Source organism: Emys orbicularis, chromosome 5, assembly GCF_028017835.1.
Source record: "Emys orbicularis isolate rEmyOrb1 chromosome 5, rEmyOrb1.hap1, whole genome shotgun sequence".
Classification (NCBI taxonomy): Eukaryota; Metazoa; Chordata; order Testudines; family Emydidae; genus Emys; species Emys orbicularis.
The window spans coordinates 96,035,470-96,060,086 of record NC_088687.1 but is presented as its reverse complement, the minus strand read 5'-3'; the positions used below and the strand labels follow the sequence as shown (position 1 = coordinate 96,060,086).

Here is a 24,617-nt window from a genome sequence, read left to right as displayed (position 1 = left end):
ATGGAGCCTCAGTCTCTAAGGCATTGAGCCACATGGCAGAGTGCAACCCCTTGGGGGTTTGGGACACTGAAAGGATCCTCTCAAGGAATTGTTGAAAGGCTGGGCATAGTACAGATCCTGTGGATCTGTGACTGACGTTATATGATTAAAATATGACCATATTGATCATTGTTGCAACCAATGTTATATATTTGCAGGAAATCTTGTACAAAGGTTGTCAATTGAGGTGTCTATGAAAAGGTTATGATTTGCTGGTTATGATTATGCTATGTGTATGTATGTATCATTTTTGAATTTGAAGTTATAAGTATTGGCTCTATACCTGGATTTCAAATGTTTGCTCCTAGGATACCACCCACAAGGTAGCTAGCCAGCACATCTTGGAGGGATTATTCAAATTAAGCGGCTCATCAAGAAACACGTGGTTGACAATGGACCATGGGAGACGCCCATCTACACTGAGTGGACTGTCATGTAAACATAGCTTCCTGCAATGACTGAGAGAAATTGGGCATGAACATGTGACTTGCCTGTGTGACTCCAAACACCATCTTGTTGCTGTAATTTTCCACAGTAAGAACAACACGATGCCCTCCACATGGCAAAAGCTATAAAAGGCCCTGGAAACACCTCCATTTTGTCTTCAATCCTGCTTCTTACCTCTGGGGGAACTTTGCTACAAACTGAAGATCTGAACAAAGGACTGAATGACCCATCCAAGCTGTGGATGTACTCCAGAGACTTGACTTAAGACAGCAGTTTATTCCATCACTGCTACAAGCCTGAACCAAGAACTTTGCCATTACTGTATGTAACTGATTCCTTTAACCAATTTTAACTCTCACCTTTCTTTTTCTTTCTATGAATAAACCGTTAGCTTTTAGATACTAAAGGATTGGCATCAGTGTGATTTTGGGGTAAGATCTAAGTTACATATTGAACTGGCTGTGTGGCTAGTCCTTTGCGATCAGAAGAACCTATTATTTGATGAGACTGGTTGTAAAGAACCACTCATCTCTGAATCCAGTGTTTTTGGTGGTAATATAAGAACTGGAATGCCTGAGGAAACTACCTTTATGTTTTCTGGTTAGCCAGTGTGGTGAAACAGGAGTTTACTTTTGTTGCTGGTTTGGTATATCCTATGGGGGATTAGCCACCAGTCTTGGAGTGTATCTGCCCTATTTCTCAGCAGTTGCCCTGAATTTGGCATCCTCAGTTGTGACCCACTGAGGCAGGGTTACAGTGACACCCAATCATTGAAACTCAAATAGCGAGGAAAAAGAATGGTTACTTACTCTACAGTAAGAGGTTCTTCCACGATGGTGTTGGAAAGTGGTTTAAACCCAGACTAACTTATTTGCTTGGGGTACAGATTAGAACCTGAGCTCTAATTTAACTCAGGCTGGAATTCACCCACTTTGCAGTGAGGATGTAGCCAAAATCACTTTGATGATGATAGACCTCCTATGCTTTTCCCACAATTTCTCCCAAAGAACAGACAAGTTCTCCTGCAACTGCCAGGGAAAGACTCCTAGAGCATCTCAACACAAAGAACCACGAGATATGCTCCCCCAAACACATACAGATGATTGTAGAAATAGTGAGGACACTGTAACACAGGCTTGGGCTTTGCTGTCTGGACACACACCCAGGTGAGTCTAACTCAGGATCGCAGACCTGGGTCCCAGTCACCCAGGTTAATTGTGCAGTGAAGACATACTGTTTGCATCACCTTGTCCAGATGGAATACTATATAAGGTGAACCCACAATGAGGACTTGGCTGTCTCCTATTCATCAAACTAGAGCTATAGCCACTAAAAGGTAGTCTTCAGATAAGTGGTATAGAGCAGAGGTTCTCAGCCTTTTTCTTTCTGAGAGTCCCCCAACATGCTATAAAACTTCACAGTCCAGCTGTGCCACAACTACTGGTTTTCTGCATATAAAAGCCTGGGCCAGCATTAAGGAGTAGCAAGCAGGGCAATTGCCCAGGGCCCTAGACCCCAGGGGCCCCCACAAAGCTAAGTTGCTCAGGCTTTGGCTTCAGCCTCGTGTGGTGGGGCTCTGGGCTCCGGGCTAGTCCTGCACAATGGAGCTTTGGCTTTCTGCCCAGCGAGTCTAACGCCAACCATGCTTGGAGGACCCCTTGGAACCTGCTCGCAGCTGCCCAGGCGGCCCTGGACCCCTGGTTGAGAACTACTGGTATAGAGAAGTATCAGATGGGTAGCCATGTTAGTCTGGATCTGTAAAAAGCAACAGAGTGTCCTGTGGCACCTTTAAGACTAACAGAAGTATTGGAGCATAAGCTTTTGTGGGTGAATACCCACTTCGGCTGCTAAAGGTTCAAATGGGGCTCCATGAAACCTGATAACATGACACTGAGATCCCAGGAGGGTAGAATGTCCCAAACAAAAGGAGAGATGAATAAACGTCCCTGAGGAATCAAGCAACTGTTAGGTGTGAGAAGACTGTGTTTGTGCCATCATCTTGAGAGTGGTCATCTTTCCTACCCCTTTCCTCTGAAAACTGGGTGGACAAAAGCTTAGATGCCCTTCCTGATTCAGAGTGCTACTTTCTGGAGAAAGAGCAAATCGTGGAGCTTGGGTGTCTGTTTCTTTCATGTTTGTACATCAGAAAACTAAATGGAAAAACAACAACACTTGGAAGGGAACTATGTGCTCACCACCAGTATACCAAAAGAGCTGTGTGTGTCTGGAAAGCTTGTCTCTCTCACCAAGTTGGTCCAATAAAAGATAATAGATCACCCACCTTGTCTCTCGGATATGTTTTTATGTGACAGTGACTCCATATTCAAACCCGTTCAGTTCATAAGTAAAAAGGAGGTTTTCCTCCTAATCTCCAGCTCCGCAAACTCAAGCTGGGATCCGAAAACGAACTCCGTCTCCTGCACACTCCCACAGTATTAAATGTTCTGCGATGGGCCCTTACCAAGTCGTCCCCGTGCTAATGCACAGGCTGGAACCCAGCTCCCTCTCCCTTAGCTGTGCTGGCTCTGCGGGGCTAACGGGCGTCACAAGCGCTGGGCACTTACTTCGCTCCCCAAAGGCCTTGGAACACGCACAGGAGACTCCCCGTAACGCCAGGGGAGCCAACGGCGCTGCACCTGCCCAAGCGAGAGAAGCGGGGCACTCAGGGAGCAGACGCGGGAGGGAGCCGCGCGCTTTCCCACTCGGGCCCTTTTCCCACCACACCTGCGCTGCCCGGCTCGCTCGCCGCAGCGGCCCGTTGGCCCACGTGGAAAATCTGACCAGGTCCTGTAACCAATAGGGACCGCTCCCTGCAAACAAGCACCTGGGACTCCGGCCCCTTGGCACAGGGGTGCCGCGGCGGGAGGGGCCCTGGCGCCCCTGCTCGGCGCTAAAATGGGGGCGCGCCCTGGGGTCTCGCCAGGGCAGCGGCTCCTGCCCGCTGGCGCTAGGACCTGCCGCGGCGCCGCTGCCCGACTACTTTATTTTTACCGCGGTATTTTAATCTGCAGTCAGACTTTCCACTGCCGGCCGCCCGGGTCAGGGGACCCGCTGCGCCTCGGAATCTGACAGCTCGGCCGGGCCAGAGCTATTTATAGCCGGGGGCTGCGGGCTCTGCATAGCTCCTGGCCCGGCTGTGGGAACCCGAGACTGTAGCGACCCGCGGGGGCCTTTGGCGGCTGCGGCGGTCGGGGAATCCCCGCGGAAAGCCTCTGCGCGCCGCGCTGCCAGTCCCGCCAAGCGCTGGATGGGCAGCCCCAGGGGAGCAGCTCACAGGCACCCGGAGCGTGGGTTTCAGGCGCAGGGTGCAACAGGGCACCTCCCCTAGCCCCCCATTTCTCCTCGCTGCCCCGCTCCAGGAAAGTGCACCCCAGTTCTCCGCTGTTCCTCCTGGCAGGCTCTGCGAAACGCTAACCTGCTAACCCAGGGCAGCTTAGATAGTTCCCATCACGGTCCTACTAGCAAGGCCTCTCAAAAAGAGCTTGGAAGGTGACAGGGTCAAGGCTGGGAGGGCCAAGCCATGGGACCCTTATTGAGGAGGCTACAACTGCCAGGATACCCCTCCTAAAAAGTTGAGGGCTTGTCTGAAATGGCCTTTATGAGGTTAGCTGACAGCTAGTAAGAAGATTGGTGCAGATTGAACTTTAGAGGCATGATGGCCCTAATGGGGAAACTGCCAAATGGTACAAGGTGATATCATCCACTTGCCTTGCTCCTGGGTTTCATAGTTGTGCTCCTTATGCCTGCTACTTACTAGAGTCATTTCTGTCTGGGGGAGGGACTTACTTACTGGGTTTTTTTTGCCTTCCTCTGCTGCATGGGTCACTGGCAAGTTTAAACTAGTGTAAATGGTAAACTGTCTGTAACTTAAAGTCTTTAAGTCATGATTTGAGGACTTCAGTAACTCAGCTAGCAGTTGTGAGTCTATTACAGGAGTGGGCTGGTGAGGTTCTGTGGCCTGCAATGTATAGGAGGTCAGACTAGATCATGATGGTCTCTGCTGGCCTTAAAGTCTGAGCCCTCCTGGATGAGCATGCAGTGAACTCGTAATGAATCTGTGATAATGTGTTTTCTTGGAAACCAAAGTTTAGTCACATAAATAGTTTTATGTCTAAAGATGGTAACCTTGAATTTTTTCAAAACACCAGACAGAATTTACATTAAAACTTCAAGTTTAATGATTGGGTGAGTGGCCACCTGGTAGTGTGTACACACTGCTGGAAACACAGGAAACACACGCCATGAAGAATTTGTACTCTGCTGGGACCGGATCAGGCAATTCTGAATTTGCCTCCCTGCACTCTTGCAGTTCTTTCAAATCCCTGAATGGATCCACACCAAAAGTGCTCCTACCCAAGATTCCAATGCTGCTATTCATTAAGTCTCCTAATCCTAATTGGAGGAGGACCCAGATCTTGGTACCCCTGGATTCTGCTAGCTGCCACAGTGTGTTGATATTTTCACTAAACCACAGACAAAGTAATAAAAAGTGAAACTGGTTGATAGATTTTATAATGTTAATTACAATCGTGAGGTTTCTCTCTGCCTTAGTCCACGAGCCCATTTGTAGCTCTCAGTTTAGGCCATATAAGCAATGATCAGATTATGTGCTTTGCAAAATATGGAGTCAGGGAACAGTAACATCCAGAGGAGGAACGAAGTGCTAAGGGCTAAAACCATTATGTATATCCTTTTTAGCAGTAAAATGCATCCTACTATATTGATATAAGGCAGCATCTTTTTTTAAATTGCTGAATCTCACCATAGGCTTGACTTTCCATTCATATGTTGGGATATTATCAAACGGTAATATAGATATTTGTTAAATTTGTACTAGAAATCTTCTATTTATATAGCACCCCACATCCTGAAGGATTACTAAGTGCCTTATTCTTTTGATTCCCTACACACGTAGTTATCCACCATAGATATGCAATTACCTGTGGGGTGGAATACACAAGCCACTCAGTGCCAATGAAGTTTTTAGGAGAGGAAATGAAGAATACTTTATTCAACTGAAGCTACAAAGGGGATTGGAGTGAAAATCAATATCCCACTGGAAAACAAATTGGAACACTAGATTTATTACCCTTATTATTGCTAAAAGTGTCATGAGATTTTATGTATATAGATCATAGAACATAAATGAAGAGTCTGTCATACCTCCAGTGTCCAACAGATGGATGAAAAACAGACTGGCAAATTCCCAGAAAATGGTTCTATCAAATATTAACATAGTAGCATGAACACAGATTTTCTAGTCTGGAAAAGTGAATTTGGCCACTTCATTCCCCATCCTGCAACCTTTCTCGTGAGTAGCTTCACTGAAGTCAATAGAACTAAACATCTGAGTAAGAACCACTCATGTTAGCAAAGCCTGCAGGGCTGGGCTCTATCACTTTCCTTCAGAAAGAGAAGTTGGTCTGGAAGGGAGAAAACCCTTAATATAACACTCAATAATGCTGATTTTCAATAAGTCTTGCAACATCAGACACGTTCCAGAAGACTGGAAAAAAGCTGATGTTGTGCCAATATGTAAAGAGGGCAAATGAGATCATCTGGGTAATTATAGGCCCGTCAGTCTGACATCAATCCTGGCCAAGATAATAGAGAGGCTGATACAAGACTCAATTAATAAAGAATTAAAGGAGGGTAATATAATTAATGTTAATCAACATGGGTTTATGGAAAATAAATACTGTCAAACTAACTTTAAATCATTATGATGAGATTACAAATTTGGTTGATAAAGGTAAATAGTGTTGATGTAATATACTTAGACTTCTTGAAGGCATTTGACTTGGGACCGCATGACATTTTTGACTAAAAAAATAGAACAATATACAATTAACATGGTGCACATTAAATGGATTAATAGATGGCTAACTGATAGGTCTCAAAATGTAGTTGTAAATGGGGAATCATCATTGAACGAGTGTGTGTCTAGTGGAGTCCCACGGGGATTGGTTTTGGGCCCTACACTGTTTAGCATTTTTATTAATGACCTGAAAGAAAACATAAATTCATCACTGTTAAAGTTTGCAGATGACACTGTGACATTCTGTACCCCAAAGCAACACCCTGGCACTCCCATATTTACCATGGTGATATATGTTTTGTACAAAGTATGCTTTGTGAGGTATCCTTTTTAAAGTCTTGATCTGTTGTATATTAATATCCTGTTGGATTGTTTTTGCTGTTGTATCTGGTGTTATGAAGTTTTGCTATGTGTTTGTTACTGAAATATGTTGTGAGGTTAAAAACAACCAAAACCAGCCTTTCAGGTACAACAACAAATAGGCCAAACAGCATTGGTAGCCCATTGACGGAAATACACATACTCACAAGGATTACCCCAAGAACCGTGTACAATGGAAACCTCTCAGAGATAACACATACACAATGGAGACTGTTTGAATCATGTCACAGCAAAAGATCTTTCCAGCAAGCTGGAAGAAGCTATAAAAGGGGGAAGCAACATCATCACTGGGCCTCACTCCTCCCACAACTAAACACCTGGAAACACTTTAGGAACAAAGACTGAACTGGGGATGTAGTCCCAGGTGGGAAAGAAGTAATCCCAGCCTGTATATGGAAGATTGGTGGGCTGTTCGTACCACCAGAGTGGGACACTTCTTGATTCAAATCCTGTCTAGAGTATAGAACTTACAGTGTGATTTTATTTCTTATGGTAATCAACTTTGATCTGTATGCTATTACTTATAATCACTTAATATTTATCTTTCTGTAGTTAATAAACCTGTTTTACATTTTTTACCTAAAAACAGTGTGTTGTTTGAAGTGTAAAGGAAATCTGCTTAGGAACAAGGGCTGGTGCATTGTCCTCTCCACATTGAGGAAGGGGCGGACTGGGTACTAACTTACACTGGTCAGGCTTCTGACCAGGGTAGGATGGTACAGATCTGGAGTCCTAGGCTGCGGTGCTGGGGGAAGTTGGCTGGAGCCTCTCTGTTGTTAGTTCATGAGTGGCTAGGAGAAGCATTCATGTAGCTGCAGCTGGGTGTGTCCCTGTTTGTGTAAGGCTGTGTGAGTGCAGGACCTGGAGGGGAATGCAGCTTGTCAGAGCATCACAGTGGGCGAGGGAGCCCAGGCTGGGGAGACAGAGGGCTCAGCAGTATCCCAGTTCCTGATTGCACCCTGGGAAAGTTCATCACAGACACAAAATTGGGAGAGGTAAATAATGAAGAGGACAGGTCACCAATACAGAGCAATCTGGATCACTTGGTAAGCTGGGACAAGCAAACAATGTGCATTTTAATATGGCTAAATGTAAATGTTATATATTTAGCAACAGAGAATAAAGGCCATACCTACAGGACGGGTGAATCTATCCTGGGATGCAGTGACTCAAAAACATTTGGGAGTTGTGGTGGATAATCAGCAGAACATGTGCGATGCTGTAGACAAAAGAGTTACTGCAATCCTTGGGCCTGGTCTACACTACGACTTTAATTCGGATTTAGCTGCCTTAATTCGAATTAACGCTTGACCCGTCCACACAACGAAGCCATTTAATTCGAATTAAAGGGCCCTTTAATTCGATTTCTGTACTCCACCCCGACGAGCGGAGTAGCGCCAAAATCGAATTTGTCAATTCGAATTAGCGTTAGTGTGGCCGCAATTCGATGTTATTGGCCTCCAGGAGCTATCCCACAGTGCACCATTGTGACCGCTCTGGCCAGCAATCTGAACTCGCATGCACTGGCCAGGTGGACAGGAAAAGCCCCGGGAACATTTGAATTTCATTTCCTGTTTGCACAGCGTGGAGAGCACAGGTGACCACAGAGAGCTCATCAGCACAGGTAACCATGCAGGCTGATAATCGAAAAAGAGCACCAGCATGGACCGTACAGGAGGTACTGGATTTGATCTCTATATGGGGAGAGGATTCAGTGCTAGCTGAACTGCGTTCGAAAAGACGAAATGCCAAAACTTATGAAAAAATTTCCAAGGGCATGATGGAGAGAGGCCACAATAGGGACACAGATCAGTGCCGCGTGAAAGTCAAGGAGCTCAGACAAGCCTATCAAAAAGCAAAGGAGGCAAACGGTCGCTCCGGGTCAGAGCCGCGGACATGCCGCTTCTACGCTGAGCTAAATGCATTTCTAGGGGGGGCCGCCACCACTACCCCACCTCTGACTGTGGATTCCGAGCTGGGGATAATCTCATCAGGTACACCTGATGATTCCGTGGAAGGGGAAGAGGAGGAGGAGGAGGACGAGCTGGCAGAGAGCACCCAGCTCTCCGTTCTCCCCAACAGCCAGGAACTGTTTCTCACCCTGACTGAAGTACCCTCCCAAGCCTCCCAAGCCAGCACCCAAGACCATGACCCCATGGAAGGGACCTCAGGTGAGTTTACCTTTTAAAATATAAAACATGGTTTAAAAGCAAGCATTTTTAATGATTAATTTGCCCTGAGCACTTGGGATGCATTCGCAGCCAGTACAGCTACTGGAAAAGTCTGTTAACATGTCTGGGGATGGAGCGGAAATCCTCCAGGGACATCTCCATGAAGCTCTCCTGGAGGTACTCCAAAAGCCTTGCCACAAGGTTTCTGGGCAGTGCAGCCTTATTCCGTCCTCCATGGTAGGACACTTGACCACGCCATGCTAGTAGCAAGTAATCTGGTATCATTGCCTGACAGAGCCTGGCAGCGTATGGTCCCGGTGTTTGCTGGCATTCAAGCAACATCCGTTCTTTATCTTGCTGTGTAATCCTCAGGAGAGTGATATCGCTTAGGGTAACCTGGTTGAAATAAGGGAATTTAATTAAGGGGACTGAGGTGGCCGTTCCTACTGGGCTGTTTGCCTGTGGCTGAAAAGAAATCCTTCCCTGCATTTAGCCAAGTGCAAAGGGGGGGGGGAGGATTGGCCCAGACCTTTTCGCGTTTTGCTAGCAGGGATCTTCCCTGATACCAGCCAGGCGGTGGGGGGAGGGAGAAAGCACTCATCCCAGAGAATTCATGGCGGGTGGGGGGGGGGGTGTTAGTTTGGTTCCTGCAGGGATCTTCCCTGATACCAGCCACGCGGTGGGGGGAGGGAGAAAGCACTCATCCCAGAGAATTCATGGCGGGTGGGGGGGGGGGTGTTAGTTTGGTTCCTGCAGGGATCTTCCCTGATACCAGCCACGCGGTGGGGGGAGGGAGAAAGCACTCATCCCAGAGAATTCATGGCGGGTGGGGGGTGGTGGTGTTAGTTTGGTTCCTGCAGGGATCTTCCCTGATACCAGCCACGCGGTGGGGGGAGGGAGAAAGCACTCATCCCAGAGAATTGGATGGGGGGGGGGGTGTTAACCTTCAGCAGCAGAAAACAAGCTAACAGGAAAACTGCAGCACAACGGGCTTTGCTTGGTATGTGGGAAAGCAGGGCGCAGAAGCCTAAAGACAGTGGCTTACCATGGCAGCATGCAAGGTGAATTCTGTTGCCCCGACCTGCGTCTGTGATCTCTAGCAGCAAAGCCACAGGCACTCAATATTAAGAGGCAAAATGCGACCTTGCACAGAAATCACATGTGCTATGTAATGTGAATAGTATACACCGTGAAAGAGTATAAGCATTGTTCTGAAAAATGTATCTATTAAAAAAATTCTCTCCTTTTTTCACTCCCTCCAGCAGGTGCAAATGTTTCAAGCCTCCCTCCTCCTTCCCGAAGGCTATCCCAGATAAGGCGTCGTAAAAAAAAGACGAGAGAAGAGATGTTTTCCGAAATCATGCAATCCACCAGGAATGAAAGAGCTCATCTGAATGAGTGGAAGGAGACGGTTTGCAAGTATAGGAAAGAAGCCAGTGACCGTGAGGACAGGAGGGACCAACGTGAGGACATGAGGGACCAACGTGAGGACAGAAGGGACCAACGTGAGGAGAGGAGAGACGCTCGAGATGAGAGGTGGCGGCAGGAAGATCAGAGGAGTCGGGAAGCAACGCTGGGGCTGCTGCGTGAGCAAACAGACATGCTCCGGTGTCTGGTGGAGCTTCAGGAACGGCTGCTGGAGAACAGAGTGCCGCTACAGCCCCTGTATAACCCCCCTACCTCCTCACCATGTTCCATAGCCTCCACACCCAGACGTGTAAGAACACGGGGGGGGAGGCTCCGTACACCCTCCCATTCCACCCCAGTGGACAGCCCAAGCAAAAGGCTGCCATTTTTTTAACCTTTTTTTACTGGGCTTTTCCTTCCCGCAGATCCTCCTCCCAAACCCCACTCAGGTTCTGTGCCGCTACAGCCCCTGTATAACCCCCTACCTCCTCACCATGTTCCATAGCCTCCACACCCAGACGTGTAAGAACACGGAGGGGGAGGCTCCGTACACCCTCCCATTCCACCCCAGTGGACAGCCCAAGCAAAAGGCTGCCATTTTCTTAACCTTTTTTTACTGGGCTTTTCCTTCCCGCTGATCCTCCTCCCAAACCCCACTCAGGTTCTCTCCCTCTTTTTATAATCAATTAATAAAGAATAAATGATTTTTAAACAATGGTGACTTTATTTCCTTTGAAAGCAAGCTGGGGGAAGGGGGAGGGTGGGTTCCTTACAGAGAATGAGTCAATAAAGGGGGCGGGTTTTCAGGAAGGATAAACAAACATAAATTTCACACTGTAGCCTGGCCAGTCATGAAACTGGTTTTCAAAGCTTCCCTAATGCGCAGCGCTTCATCGTGTGCTCTTCTAATCGCCCTGGTGTCTGGCTGCGAGTAATCAGCAGCCAGGCGATTTGCCTCAGCCTCCCACCCTGCCATAAAGGTCTCCCCCTTGCTCTCACAGAGATTGTGAAGCACACAGCAAGCAGTAATAACAATGGGGATATTGGTTTGGCTGAGGTCTGAGCGAGTCAATAAGGATCGCCAGCGACCTTTTAAACGGCCAAATGCACATTCTACCACCATTCTGCACTTGCTCAGCCTGTAGTTGAACAACTCCTGACTCCTGTCCAGGCTGCCTGTGTATGGCTTCATGAGCCATGGCATTAAGGGGTAGGCTGGGTCCCCAAGAATAACAATTGGCATTTCAACATCCCCCACGGTTATTTTCTGGTCCGGAAAGTAAGTCCCTTGCTGCAGCCGTTTAAACAGATTGGTGTTCCTGAAGACGCGAGCGTCATGAACCCTTCCCGGCCAGCCCACATGGATGTTGGTGAAACGTCCCTTGTGATCCACAAGTGCTTGCAGCACCATTGAGAAGTACCCCTTGCGGTTTATGTACTGGGTACCCTGGTGCTCCGGTGCCAAGATAGGAATATGGGTTCCATCTATTGCCCCACCACAGTTAGGGAATCCCATTGCAGCAAAGCCATCCACTATGACCTGCACGTTTCCCAGAGTCACTACCTTTGGTAGCAGCAGCTCAATGATTGCTTTGGCTACTTGCATCACAGCAGCCCCCACAGTAGATTTGCCCACTCCAAATTGATTCCCGACTGACCGGTAGCTGTCTGGCGTTGCAAGCTTCCACAGGGCTATCGCCACTCGCTTCTCAACTGTGAGGGCTGCTCTCATCTTGGTATTCTGGCGCTTCAGGGCAGGGGAAAGCAAGTCACAAAGTTCCATGAAAGTGCCCTTACGCATGCGAAAGTTTCTCAGCCACTGGGAATCGTCCCACACCTGCAACACTATGCGGTCCCACCAGTCTGTGCTTGTTTCCCGGGCCCAGAATCGGCGTTCCAAGCCTATAACCTGGCCCATTAACATCATAATCTCCAAAGCACCGGGGCCCGCGGTCTCAGAGAATTCTGTGTCCGTGTCCATGTCCTCATCACGCTGGTCGCTGCGCTGCAATCGCCGCCTCCTCCTCCTCGCCTCTTTTTTCTGGTCCTGTGTAAGCATAAACTCCACGAGAAAGCGCGAGGTGTTTATAATGTTCAAGACTGCGTTCTGGAGCACAACGGGATCCATGCTTGATGCAGAATGGAGTCTGCAGAGTTCACTCAGGAAAAAAGGCGCGAAATGGTTGTCTGCCGTTGCTTTCAGGGAGGGAGGGGGAGGCTGTACCCAGAACTACCTGCGACAATGTTTTTTGCCCCATCATGCACTGGGGTCTCAACCCAGAATTCCAAGGGGGGTGGAGACTGCGGGAACTATGGGATAGCTATGTAAAAGCTACCCACAATGCCACGCTCTGGAAATCGATGCTACTATGGTAGCTTGGACGCAAACCACCGAATTAATGGTGCCTAGTGTGGCCGAATACATTCGAATTTATAAAATCGGTTTCCTAAATTCGAATTATATAAATTCGAATTAATCCTGTAGTGTAGACATACCCTTGGAAGCATAAACAGGAATCTCAAGTAGGAGTAAAAAGATTATTTTACCTCGCTATTTGGCACTTGTGCAACCACTGCTGAAATACTGTGTTCAGTTCTGGTGTCCACAATTCAAGAAGGATGTTGATAAAGTGGACAGAGTTCAGATAAGAGCCACAAGAATGATTAAAGGATTAGAAAACATGCCTGATGGCAGACTAGCAGGGTCTAGAATAACATGGGTGCCTGAAGCAATCTGCCTCCACTGACTTCCAAAATCTACTAAAGTATCCCCTCCCAAAAAAATAACCAAAAACAAGAGCACAGAATTGCAGAGGATGGATTCTCCAAGAAAATCTGAACATTTAAAAAGATACTTCACCAAGATAAGTGTTTCTGGCTCACAGCATGGAGAGATCTCTCACGCTTCAAGTGAACACATGGCAGCCAAATCAGGCAGAAGTGCCAGGGCTGAGGAAAATCAAATGGCTAACAAAGCAAACATTCTGTAGATGATAGCTCAGCTTAAGGCCATGAGAGATGATCTGACAACCAAACTTCTCACAGTACCGCATGACACTGATGGAGCAGAGAGAAAGAGAAAGAGCTGCATCTTAAAGTGGATTATATAGAAAACAGATTGAGAAGACACAACAGTAGAATTAAGGGGCTGCCTGGAAATGCTGAAGGAGAAAACCCAATCTGGTTTGTAAAAACTTTAATTGTGGGGCTGTTACATCCAAGCTCCCTGGAAGAAGTAAAAATGGAGAGAGCCCATAGGGTGCTGCTCCCCCTGCCTGTGCCTCATAAAAATACAGTAATAAAAACCCAGAAACCTAATTGTGAAACCTCATAATTATCATCAGAAAAATTTAATTATGAAAAAGCCAGAGAGCACTCTAAGCTCATAGTCAAAGGCCACAAGCTGCAATTTTTTTCCATGAACACTCTGTCCTAACTTTACAAAGGAGAAGAGAGCTGGGGAAAATTACAGCAGCACTCAGGAGGGCAGATATCTGCTGCAGATTGGTATTTCCATTTAAATTCTCAATCAGCTTCCAAAATCAGTATTACACAGTAAGAGACTTTAAGGAAAAAACACACTCCAATGACTTGGAATAGAAATCCAAACCGCAGATGTACAAAACGACTGTCCAGAGGGAGAACTCCAGATAAGTTTCTGAAAAATTCTTGGCAAATGGTGAAATACAGGAAAAAGAAGATAGGAAAAGACAAAAGATTCTAGCAACTGTATTGGCAATGGCAGAAGTAAAGCTGAACAAGAGAACTTGGATACCTGATGAGTAATCTAAAGACCAACCAGAAGTGACTTTCCGGGAGTAACCAGAAATTAACAGATGAACAGTAACTATGTTACTGTTATAAAGAAAATAGTATACAATTTGCTTTAATTGCAGTGATCAATAATAGCTGTGTTCTGTATTTTAAAACATAGAGGAAATAAAGGACAAGAACAGAGGAGGGGGAGAGGATGGAGGAGATTGGAGAAAACAGAGAGGGAATGGCAAGGAGCCTTTAGGGATTCTCTGTAAATTCTTCTCATAACTCAAATGACCAGACAGTAATCCATCCCCAAGGGCAAGGTCCCATAGGTAGAGATTGTACCTCATTTGGATTGCAAGAGAAGCAGGCCAAGTGTTCTTAGGGAGAGTTTAGGGTTCACAAAGCACAATCATTTGGGTTTTGTTTCACATATTATGTTGGTAATTCATTTGTGGTTGGATTTAGGTCTAGTCTACACTACAAATTTATATCGGTATAACTACACCACTGAGAGGTGTGAAAAATCCAGTCTCCTGAGCAACATAGTTATACTGACCTAACTTCCCCTCGTCCCCATGCTTCTCCCACTGACATATCTACTGCCCGTTGTCGGAGGTGGTAGGCTGGCGGGAGAGAGCTCTCCCGTCAGTGTAGAGTGTCTTCATTAAAGAGCTACATCAGTACAGACGCATCAGTGCAGCTGCACCAATGCAGCATTTTAAGTATTGATGTGCTGTTAGAGTAAGAGGAATGCAGGAGAAGGGAGGGAACTGGGAGATGGGGGGAGGTGGACGTTTACAAACAGAAACCAAGTTATATTCAGGTACACAGTCATGAATGCAACAAAAAAACAAGAAAGACATTGACAACACAAGGGTTCATGCCATCAAGTAGCTAGAGAATCTCAATAATTTCAAGTTTTTCAATAAGCTAAATAGTTACTCTCAATGGTTTTAAAGTGACATCTTTGTCAAAAGGCTAAATAATGTCATTAAAAAGGGAAAAAATCTAGGTATAATTTATTTTTAAAAAACTTTCAGATTATTCAACTCCAAGAAACCCATTTTCAGGAAGAACAAATTATGGGCATGAAAAGTAACTGGTTTCAGCAGACATTTTTTTGCTTCAGCAAAAGAAAAGAGGAGGGGGTTTTACACTTGTTACACATGTGCCTTTTCATATTGAAGATCAATTTAAGGAGAAGGAGGGACGATTTATATTGTTGAAAAGCACAGTTGCTAGGTTAATAACAACACTGGGCTTAGGGTACGCTTTCAACCAAAAGCTAAGTAAATAAGAATAAATACATAAATAAATATTAAGGACATCTTTAAAACACTGCAACACTTTGGGGAAGGGGAAACTATACTGGGAGGAGACTTCATTTGGACTGGGACAAATCTGATAAAAAAAGATAAGGGGGATACAGAAGCAGATGGAGCATTGATTTCGCTTTGCCAACAATTTGATCTGTCAGATTGCTGAAGAGAATTGTACCCAGGAGAAAAAGATTACACATTTTATTCACACCCTCATCAGTTATACACTAGAATAGACCTAATGTTAATATCTAAATCCTTAATGAAGTAGAAAAGATCTGTGGAAATTGGCAACATTATATGGTCAGATCATGCTCCAGTGGAAGTAATATTGGATAACTGGGTTGGGTTCCAAAGATCTTTTTTTTTTTTTAAATGAACTGCTTGCTTCTCCATGACAATCATCGGGTTCCAGCAATTAAAGATGACATTGTTTAAAACTTTCAAATAAATAATACAGACAGTATAAAAAAAGGTCTTTTCTGAGAGGTAGGTAAAGCAGTATTTAAGAGCCAGTTGACAAGCAACGCCTCTCAATTGAAAAAAAGAAAGAGCTCAAGAAAAAATAGAACTAGAACAGGAGATTAAAAGTTACAAGATATTCACAAAAACACAAATTAAAAAAAATACTAACAATTAACTAATATTAGAGGGAAGTTGCAGTAGAGATGCCACTGAAAAAGCCCGTGGGTATACAAAGCAGAAGTTTTATGAAAACGAAAATAAAAATGATAGGGTATTGGCTCAAAAACTTAAAAGGATTCTAAAGCAACGTATTATTTCTCTCATAAAAAACAATCAGCAAAAGATAGTTATACACCCTGATGCAATAAGTGCAACTTTTGCTGCTTATTATAAAAATCTCTATACCGCATAGCTCTGAAGTTATTCAAAAATATCTGGAAGTAGCAGGCTTGCCAAAGATAAGCAAAATTGATAAAGAAGCTTTAGATAAAGAAATAACAGAAGAAGAAATTCTAGAGACAATAGCAAGTATGAAAAGTGGTAAAACTCCAGGACTTGATGGCTTTCCAGTTAAATTTTACAAGATATTTAAGGAGGTATTAGTGTGTATCCTTTGAAAGATACTTCAATACTATTCTGTTAGGAATAAGTTCTGGAGGAACTTCCACAACCTATGAAAGAAGCTGCTGTGGTTGTCCTCCCTCAAGATGGAAAAAGGCCTTACCTTATGCAGCTCCTATAGGCCCATATCACTTTTAAATCATGACATGAACATTTTAGCAAAAATACTAGCTAGCTGATCTTTGTCTTTGTTCTCAGCTTTTATAAATCCAGATCTAAGTGAATTAATTAAGGATAGACAAATGTCAGACAATATTTGGAGAGTACTTGTAATCATCCATAATGCCAGATCAAAATAAGATCCTTTTCTTATGTTATCACTAGATACAGAGAAAGCCTTTGATAGAATAGCGTGGAACTGTTCATGGCAGAGGGGCATTGCTGGCAATGTACATTGGCCATACCGGACAGTCTCTACGCAAAAGAATAAATGGACACAAATCAGACGTCAAGAATTATAACATTCAAAAACCAGTCGAAGAACACTTCAACCTCACTGGTCACTGAATTACAGATCTCAAAGTCGCAATACTCCAACAAAAAAACTTCAAAAACAGACTCCAACGAGAAACTGCAGAATTGGAATTAATTTGCAAACTAGACACCATTAAATTACGCTTGAATAAAGACTGGGAGTGGATGGGTCATTACACAAAGTAAAACTGTTTTCCCATGCTAATTTTTTCCCCCTACTGTTACTCACACCTTCTTGTCAATGGTTGGAAATGGGCCATCCTGATTATCACTACAAAAGTTTTTTTTCTTCTGCTGATAATAGCTCACCTAATAGCTCACCTTAATTAATTACCCTCATTACAGTTGATATGGCAACACCCATTTTTTCATGTTCTCTGTGTATATATATTTTCCTACTGTATCTTCCACTGCATGCATCCGATGAAGTGGGTTTTAGCCCACGAAAGCTTATGCTCAAATAAATTTGTTAGTCTCTAAGGTGCCACAAGTACTCCTCGTTCTTTTTGCTGTTACAGACTAACACAGCTACCACTCTGAAACCAGAGGGACTAAGCAGGTATGTTCATTGTCCTCTTTATTTTTCCCACTGGCCATGAATCCTTTTGCGTAGAGAGGATAAGGAACAATGACTCCATCACAGGAATAAACCTTACAGGAATAGATCAGAAAATAATGTTATATGCAGATGATATAATATTATGTCTATTTACACCAAATATTTCCCTAAAATGAGTTGCTAAAGAAATCCAGGACTTTGGGAAAGCATCTGGTTTTAAAGTAAACTATGCCAAACCTGAAATGCTAGTTATAAATTTGCCAGTTTCTGAAAAGTCACTCCTCCAGAAAACATTTGGGTACAAATAGGCAGCAACTACAATACCTTGGAATTCAAATCTCAAACAATCTAGAAGAGCTCTATGATTTAAATGTCAAACCACTACTTCAGCAAACGAACCAAGATCTGAATGCTGGGAGACGTATGAAATTTCTTGGTTAGGAAGGATAGCCACAATCAAAAGGAATATTCTGCCAAGGATATCTTTTTTGTTTCAAAATTCTTCTGTGATTATCCCAGATAAAATCCTAGCAGGAATACAGAGGATGTTGTTAGAATTTATATGGAACAAGAAAAGACCAAGCGTGAGTGCAGATATTTTGTACAGAACCATTAAACAGGGTAGACTAGCTGTTACAAATATTCTATGGTGCTATCAAGCCAGCCAGCTCAAAGCCGTAGTGCAGTTGGGGTGCTCTAACCCAGTCAAATACTGGATCTTTATTAGACAAGAAAATTGTAACAGTGTAAACATCGCTAGGCTACCATGGATTAATAAAATATCGTGCTCTCCAGAAATTTACACACATTCTTTAGCAAAGGCTAATCTATGGGTTTGGGACAGAACTAGAGATAAAATAAAATCTTTTTCCTCACCAATGACACTCATTGCAAATAATCCAGATCTTAACCCAAATTGTGAACCAAAAAGCTGCAAACATTGGAAGAGCTATGGAATACACATGGTTGGCCAGCTATTCAGTAAAGACAATTTTCTAATTTATTTAGAGATCAAAACTAACTTTAATTGGCCCACTCTCCCCTGGTACCAGTACTTTCAGGTCAGAAGTTATGTTTCTCAACTTTCTGTAAAAGTGATGGTGTCTGGTCAATTAGGAAACAAAATAATTAATTCATTAATGTATTTATTTAATTAATTGATATCAGTCTTTGCAGACAGCTTTTCTAACAAAAAAAGTATCCATATATGACATACTGGGAAAAGGATGTGGATAGATAAATTACCCCAGAGAAATAGGGTTTGACCTGGAAAAGAGGACCAGCAACCTCAGTCTGTAGCATAATAAAAGAAAATTTCTTTAAGATATTGTTTCAGTGGTACATAACATTAGTCAGGGTAAAATATATAGAGAGATTGAATGTGGATAAAAGTCAGAGAAATTCTGAAATAAGAGATTTTATGCATATATGGTGGATATGCCTGGACATTAGAAAGTACTGGGATGCAATCCATAATGGTATTTTACAAATTGTTGGATATTTATTACCAAATGATCCCTTGGTAATCCTTCTGGGGCTTCCTAGTGGAAATGGTCACTCAAGAGGAAATGAAGAATTAATCTCTCATATGCTAGTAGCTGCCTGACTATTGGTAGCCTCTCTCTGGAAAAAAAATAGTCCAACCATAGAGGAATAGTTCAATATTATGGGAGGTTTTGCTTATGGAAAAATTAACATACCAATTAGGTACCCACCAAAATGGAGGACAGATAGATATTTAGATATTTATATCTAGACCTTTTATTTGTTACTCACACAAAGTATACTCACTGGCAAAAAAGCCTCAGCACACCTGTCCAATTTTTTTAATATTAATATTTGATAGATGTGCCTGATCCGTTAAATATGTTTATATTGAAATGTCACTTAATAAAATCACTAGAAATTACATATTATAGGTGTTGTAATGATGCTCACTCTGTAATATGGTAACACCCTGTTAAATAGAAAGATCTGATGATGTATTCCTGTATAATGTCTCTTTAAACAAAAGCTAACTGTTGTAATGTTTGTTTTGATTCTGATATTTATATGGCAAGGATTTGTAAACTTGTTAAAACTTCCCAAATAAATGAATAGTTTTAAAAAGAAAAGAAAGGAAAACATGCAGTATAGTGATAGAACCCAGGAGTTCAATTTATATACCTTAAGAAAAAGAAGGTTAAGGGATGACTTGATTTCAGTCTGTAAGTACCTATATAGGAAACAGATATTTAATAATGGGCTCTTCAGTCTAGCAGAGAAAGATATAACACAATCCAATGGCTGGAAGATGAAGCTAGACAAATTCAAACAGGAAATAACTGCACACATGTTTATCAGTGAGAGTAATTAACCATTGGAATAACTTACCACAGATCCTGGTGGATTCTCCATCACTGGCAATTTTTAAATCAAGATTGGATGCTTTTTCTAAAAGCTATGCTCTGGGAATTATTTTGGGGAAATTCTATGGCCTGTGTTATACAGAAGGTCAGACTAGATCAGTGGCTCTCAACCTTTCCAGACTATTGAACCCCTTTCAGAAGTCTGATTTGTCTTACATACCCCCAAGTTTCACCTCACTTAAAAACTACTTGCTTACAAAATCAGACATAAAAATGCAAAAAGTGTCTCAGCACACAATTACTGAAAAATTGTTTACTTTCTAATTTTTACCATATAATTATAAAATAAATCAATTGAAATATAAATATTGTACTTACATTTCAGTGTATAGTACAGGGGTGGCCAAACTTATTGACCCTCTGAGCCGCATACAATAATTTTCATAACCTCGAGTGTTGGGTATGCCTGCTGGGGCTCAGGGCTTCAGCCCTGTAGGGCTCACCTGTGGGGGCTTGGGGCTTCTGCCCTGCAGCAGGGTGGTGTGGCTTGAGGCTTCTGCTCCATAGGAGGCACCTGCCAAGGCTCAGGGCCCCAGCAGGTGCATCCGCCAGGCTGAGGCCCTGAGCCCTGCCAGAGGCCAGAAGCCCCGAGCTCCCCGCTCTGCCAGTCTATTAGATAGAGAAACAGGGGCATGGTGGGCTCTGGAAGCTGCATTTTAACTGTAAAAGAACCACATGTTGCTCATGAGCTGCAGTTTGGCCACTCCGGTATCGTATATAGAGCAGTATAAACAATCATTGTCTGTATGAAATTTTAGTTTGTACTGACTTCGCTAGTGCTTTTTATGTAGCCTGTTGTAAAACTAGGCAATTATCTAGATGGTTGATGGTACCCTCTGGAAGACCTCTGCATACCCCCAGGGGTATGTGTACTTCTGGTTAAGAACCACTGGACTAGATGATCACAGTGGTCTCTTCTGGCTTTGGAATCTACGACTTCTCTGCCCTGAGATCATAGAATCATCAAATATTAGGGTTGGAGGAGACCTCAGGAGTCCAATCCCCTGCTCAAAGTGGGACCAACACCAACTAAATCATCCCAGCCAAGGCTTTGTCAAACTGGGCCATGAAAACCTCTAAGGATGGCGATTCCACCACCTGCCAGTGCTTCACCACCCTCCTAGTGAAATAGTGTTTCCTAACATCCAACCTAGACCTCCCCCACTGCAGCTTGAGACCTTTGCTTCTTGTTCTGTCATCTGCCACCACTGAGAATAGTCTAGCTCCATCCTCTTTGGAACCCCCCTTCAGGTAGTTGAAAGCTGCTATCAAATCCCCCCTCACTCTTCTCTTCTGCAGACTAAATAACCCCAGTTCCCTCAGCCTCTCCTCATAAGTCATGTGCCCCAGCCCCCTAATAATTTCCGTTGCCCTCCGCTGGACTCCCTCCAATTTGTCCACATCCCTTTTGTAGTCGGGGGACCAAAACTGGATGCAATAATCCAGGTGTGGCCTCACCAGTGTGGAATAGAGGGGAATAATCACTTCCCTCGAGCTGCTGGAAGTGCTCCTATTTATACAGCTCAATGTGACTAAAGGACCTGGATTTTAAATCAAGTGGAGAATGGGAACAACATAATATACGACAATATTTACAAACGTTTCAAATAATGGGCCGTGTTCATTATCGTGTTATATCGTATGCAGTGTATAACATGTTTTTAAAGTGTACTGAACGCTATTGCTGTACAGTGCCAAAATGTAAAGTCTGTGTTTTGCGGTACCTTCCTAGACATTGTGCAAGAAGCCATTAGCTGCTTAGCTAGAAGTGAGTTTTGAAATGTTGTTTCTCCGCCCCCCCCCCCCCCCCCAGCAGGACTCATTCCTTCGTTGAGAGTTCCGGTCCTCTTCTTAGAGCAGGACATTATAACACCCCGTGGGGAGAAAGGCTCTGTACATCACACGCACACTGTTAAAGCTAATGCCCCAGTGGCATTACATCTTAGCTCGGTGCTAAGTCGGGAATCCTTTATAAATTTCCCTTGCTGCTCTTTAGGCAGCTCAAACGTTTATATTCACAACTTCCCCTTAGTCGCCCAGCAGCCCCTGACTTGGCGACCCTTCCTTCCCCGCGCCTTACCCCGAGAGTACCCCGAGTCTGGGGCAGGTGCAGGAGCTCCGCTCTCCTAGTCTGGGGTCTAGGGTGCACCTGGGCGAGCGACATCGAGTTAACACTACGATTTTGCCCTGTTTACAGTAGGATTTTACAACGTGTTAGTTAACACGTGATCGCTGTCCAGCTGTCTCACTTTTTCCTAGCGTAGCCATGGCCCCAGCATTCTCCAGCCAAGGCAATGTGCCTAGAGGAGTGGGGACACCCGGACTCTGCACATCTTCCCATTTGTATTCATCACAACTGCGCTGTTCCCCAGAGTGCGATTAACTGCCCGATTTCGCCTTACATTTCACTCCCGTGCCCTCTGTGAGCGCGCAAGAGATGGGCGCCGCACGCTGCTCCGCGACAGCCAGGAAGAAAAGTACAAGTGTCGCTCTACCCCTGACCTTACTGCTGCCTAGTTCTGCTTCTCCCCTGCTTGTCCTTGAGGAAGGGCAATAATCACATTGAAACTCACTCGGGAGAACTCGGAATGCAAACGCAGGAGAGCACTTGCTCCGCACACACATGGCCAGACACGCTGAGCGAACTTGTTGCCTGCTGCACTCTGCATAACTTTTCTCAGCTCTCGCCAATCATCGGCCGCAAATGGATCCGATTAAAAACAAATGAATCCCCTTTGCTGTTCTCCTTGAGCCCGTGTGGCTAACAGAAGGCGGCGGGGCTGGGAACAGGAAGGTGACTGCGGATTTATCATTTGTATGGCAAGTCTTACTCTTGACTTCTGCTAAACTTGTGGGCTCAGCCCTCGCCTGTCTCCAGGGAGTCAGTCCTGTCTGGGGTGAGTTAGATGCGGTGGTATTTTATTTCAGCCCTAAAGGGCATGGCTATTGGAACACATTCGTTTTGATCACTTCCCTGATTGCTAAGCGAGGCTGGGGACAGAACCACTGGCGGCATTTGTTGATTACACACCGTCCTCCCTTGACAATGAAAGGAAACGAAACGTTCCCTGGTTACATTAAAGGGCAGCAGGGCCGTTTCTCCTTGCCAATTATTCGCCACTGTAAGTTGTTGTGCCATTGTGGTGTCTCGGCGGAGACAGGCTGAACTTTCTCGAGTGTCTAAATAACCTAAAAAAGAACAGGAGTACTTGTGGCACTTTAGAGACTAACAAATTTATTTGAGCATAAGCTTTCGTGGGCTACAGCCCACTTCTTCGGATGCATAGAATGGAACAGACAAGACTGACTCCCTGGAGACAGGCGAGGGCTGAGCCCACAAGTTTAGCAGAAGTCCAGTGTAAGACTTGCCATACAAATGATAAATCCGCAGTCACCTTCCTGTTCCCAGCCCCGCCGCCTTCTGTTAGCCACACGGGCTCAAGGAGAACAGCAAAGGGGATTCATTTGGTTTTAATCGGATCCATTTGTGGCCGATGATTGGCGAGAGCTGAGAAAAGTTATGCAGAGTGCAGCAGGCAACATGTTCCATTCTATGCATCCGAAGAAGTGGGATGTAGCCCACGAAAGCTTATGCTCAAATAAATTTGTTAGTCTCTAAGGTGCCACAAGTACTCCTGTTCTTTTTGCAGATACAGACTAACACAGCTGCTACTCTGAAACCTAAATAACCAAAAGTTAATTGCCCCTTAACAAAATATAAAGCGGGCGGTGGAAAGGCAGAGGGCGGCTACAGGTGCCGTGTAAGGTGCAGCGGCTCGGCCACCAGGCTGGACCTGCTCAAGAAGTTTCTCCTTTCCCCAGAGCGTTTCTCGAACACACACATCGGGCCCGAACGAGACACTCCGGTTTCTGCCCCGAAGGAATTATGGCCCCTTCAAAAGGGATCGTTTCTGCAAAGCTAAATCGGCGTGAGCTGGGTACTCTAACTGGAACCATGTGGATTCCTACCCTGTTGCCCCTCGCCCCGGTCTGCGGACGACTCAGCGAGGAGAGCGCCAGGCGCCGCCCAGACCTCTACGCTAGCAGAGCGGTGTTCTCGTCCCCCTTCTGCAGCGCATCTTGCGCGCCTCTGTGCGCGGTCCCCGCGGCTGGCAGCCGCTCTGGGGCTTACTTACTCATCCAGGAGGTGGAGACGACTCCATCGGGGACCGATGGGCTACGGCTCCAGCCCCGGGCACGCCAGGACCCTGTGGCCACCGCTGGTGCCAAGGGAAAGGACCCACGAGGTAGCTGCGTAGGGTGGCCGGGGAGCTGCGCTTGCCTTACCCGGTCAGTGGAGAGGACCTGGCGGTAACGCTCTTCTTCCGGAGGCAGGGCAGGGAACTGTTGCATCGAGAACATGCTCTGGCTGCTGCTCAGTCTTCTCCACCTTCCTCCCCCCACTTCTTTCTACATCTCACACGGACGTGCCACGACTGCCTGCCTCCCTCCCAAACACACAGGCTGGGCTCGGGGGAGGGAGGGGGCTCCGCTTTTTGTCTGCTCCCCCCGCTACCCTCTCCCACCCAATAATAATAAACCTCAACGAGCAAGCCACCATCCCCCCCCCCCCCGCCCCTTTTGTTCTCAATGACTCGATTCCCTGAACAGGCTGGATGGGAGCCAACTTGCTTGTTAATTTCTCCCCGAACTCATCGTACTGGGAGAGTCAGGCTGATCAGCCCCAGTTTTTACCCCCATGGCAAATGACGTGCAAAGGGATCGAGGCTATGCCCGGCCACCACT

The 24,617-nt window shown here is 45.1% G+C and overlaps 1 protein-coding gene across 1 annotated transcript in view; it reads right to left on the bottom strand.

The window, feature by feature from the left end:
* The window catches only part of CORIN (corin, serine peptidase), a 274,936-nt gene extending 250,703 nt beyond the window's left edge, over positions 1 to 24,233 (bottom strand). The window contains exon 1 of the mRNA XM_065405296.1: positions 24,159 to 24,233. Within this exon, the coding sequence (XP_065261368.1) occupies positions 24,159 to 24,233 (75 nt within the window). The remainder of the gene's footprint in view (positions 1 to 24,158) is intronic.
* Positions 24,234 to 24,617: the final 384 nt, after the last annotated feature.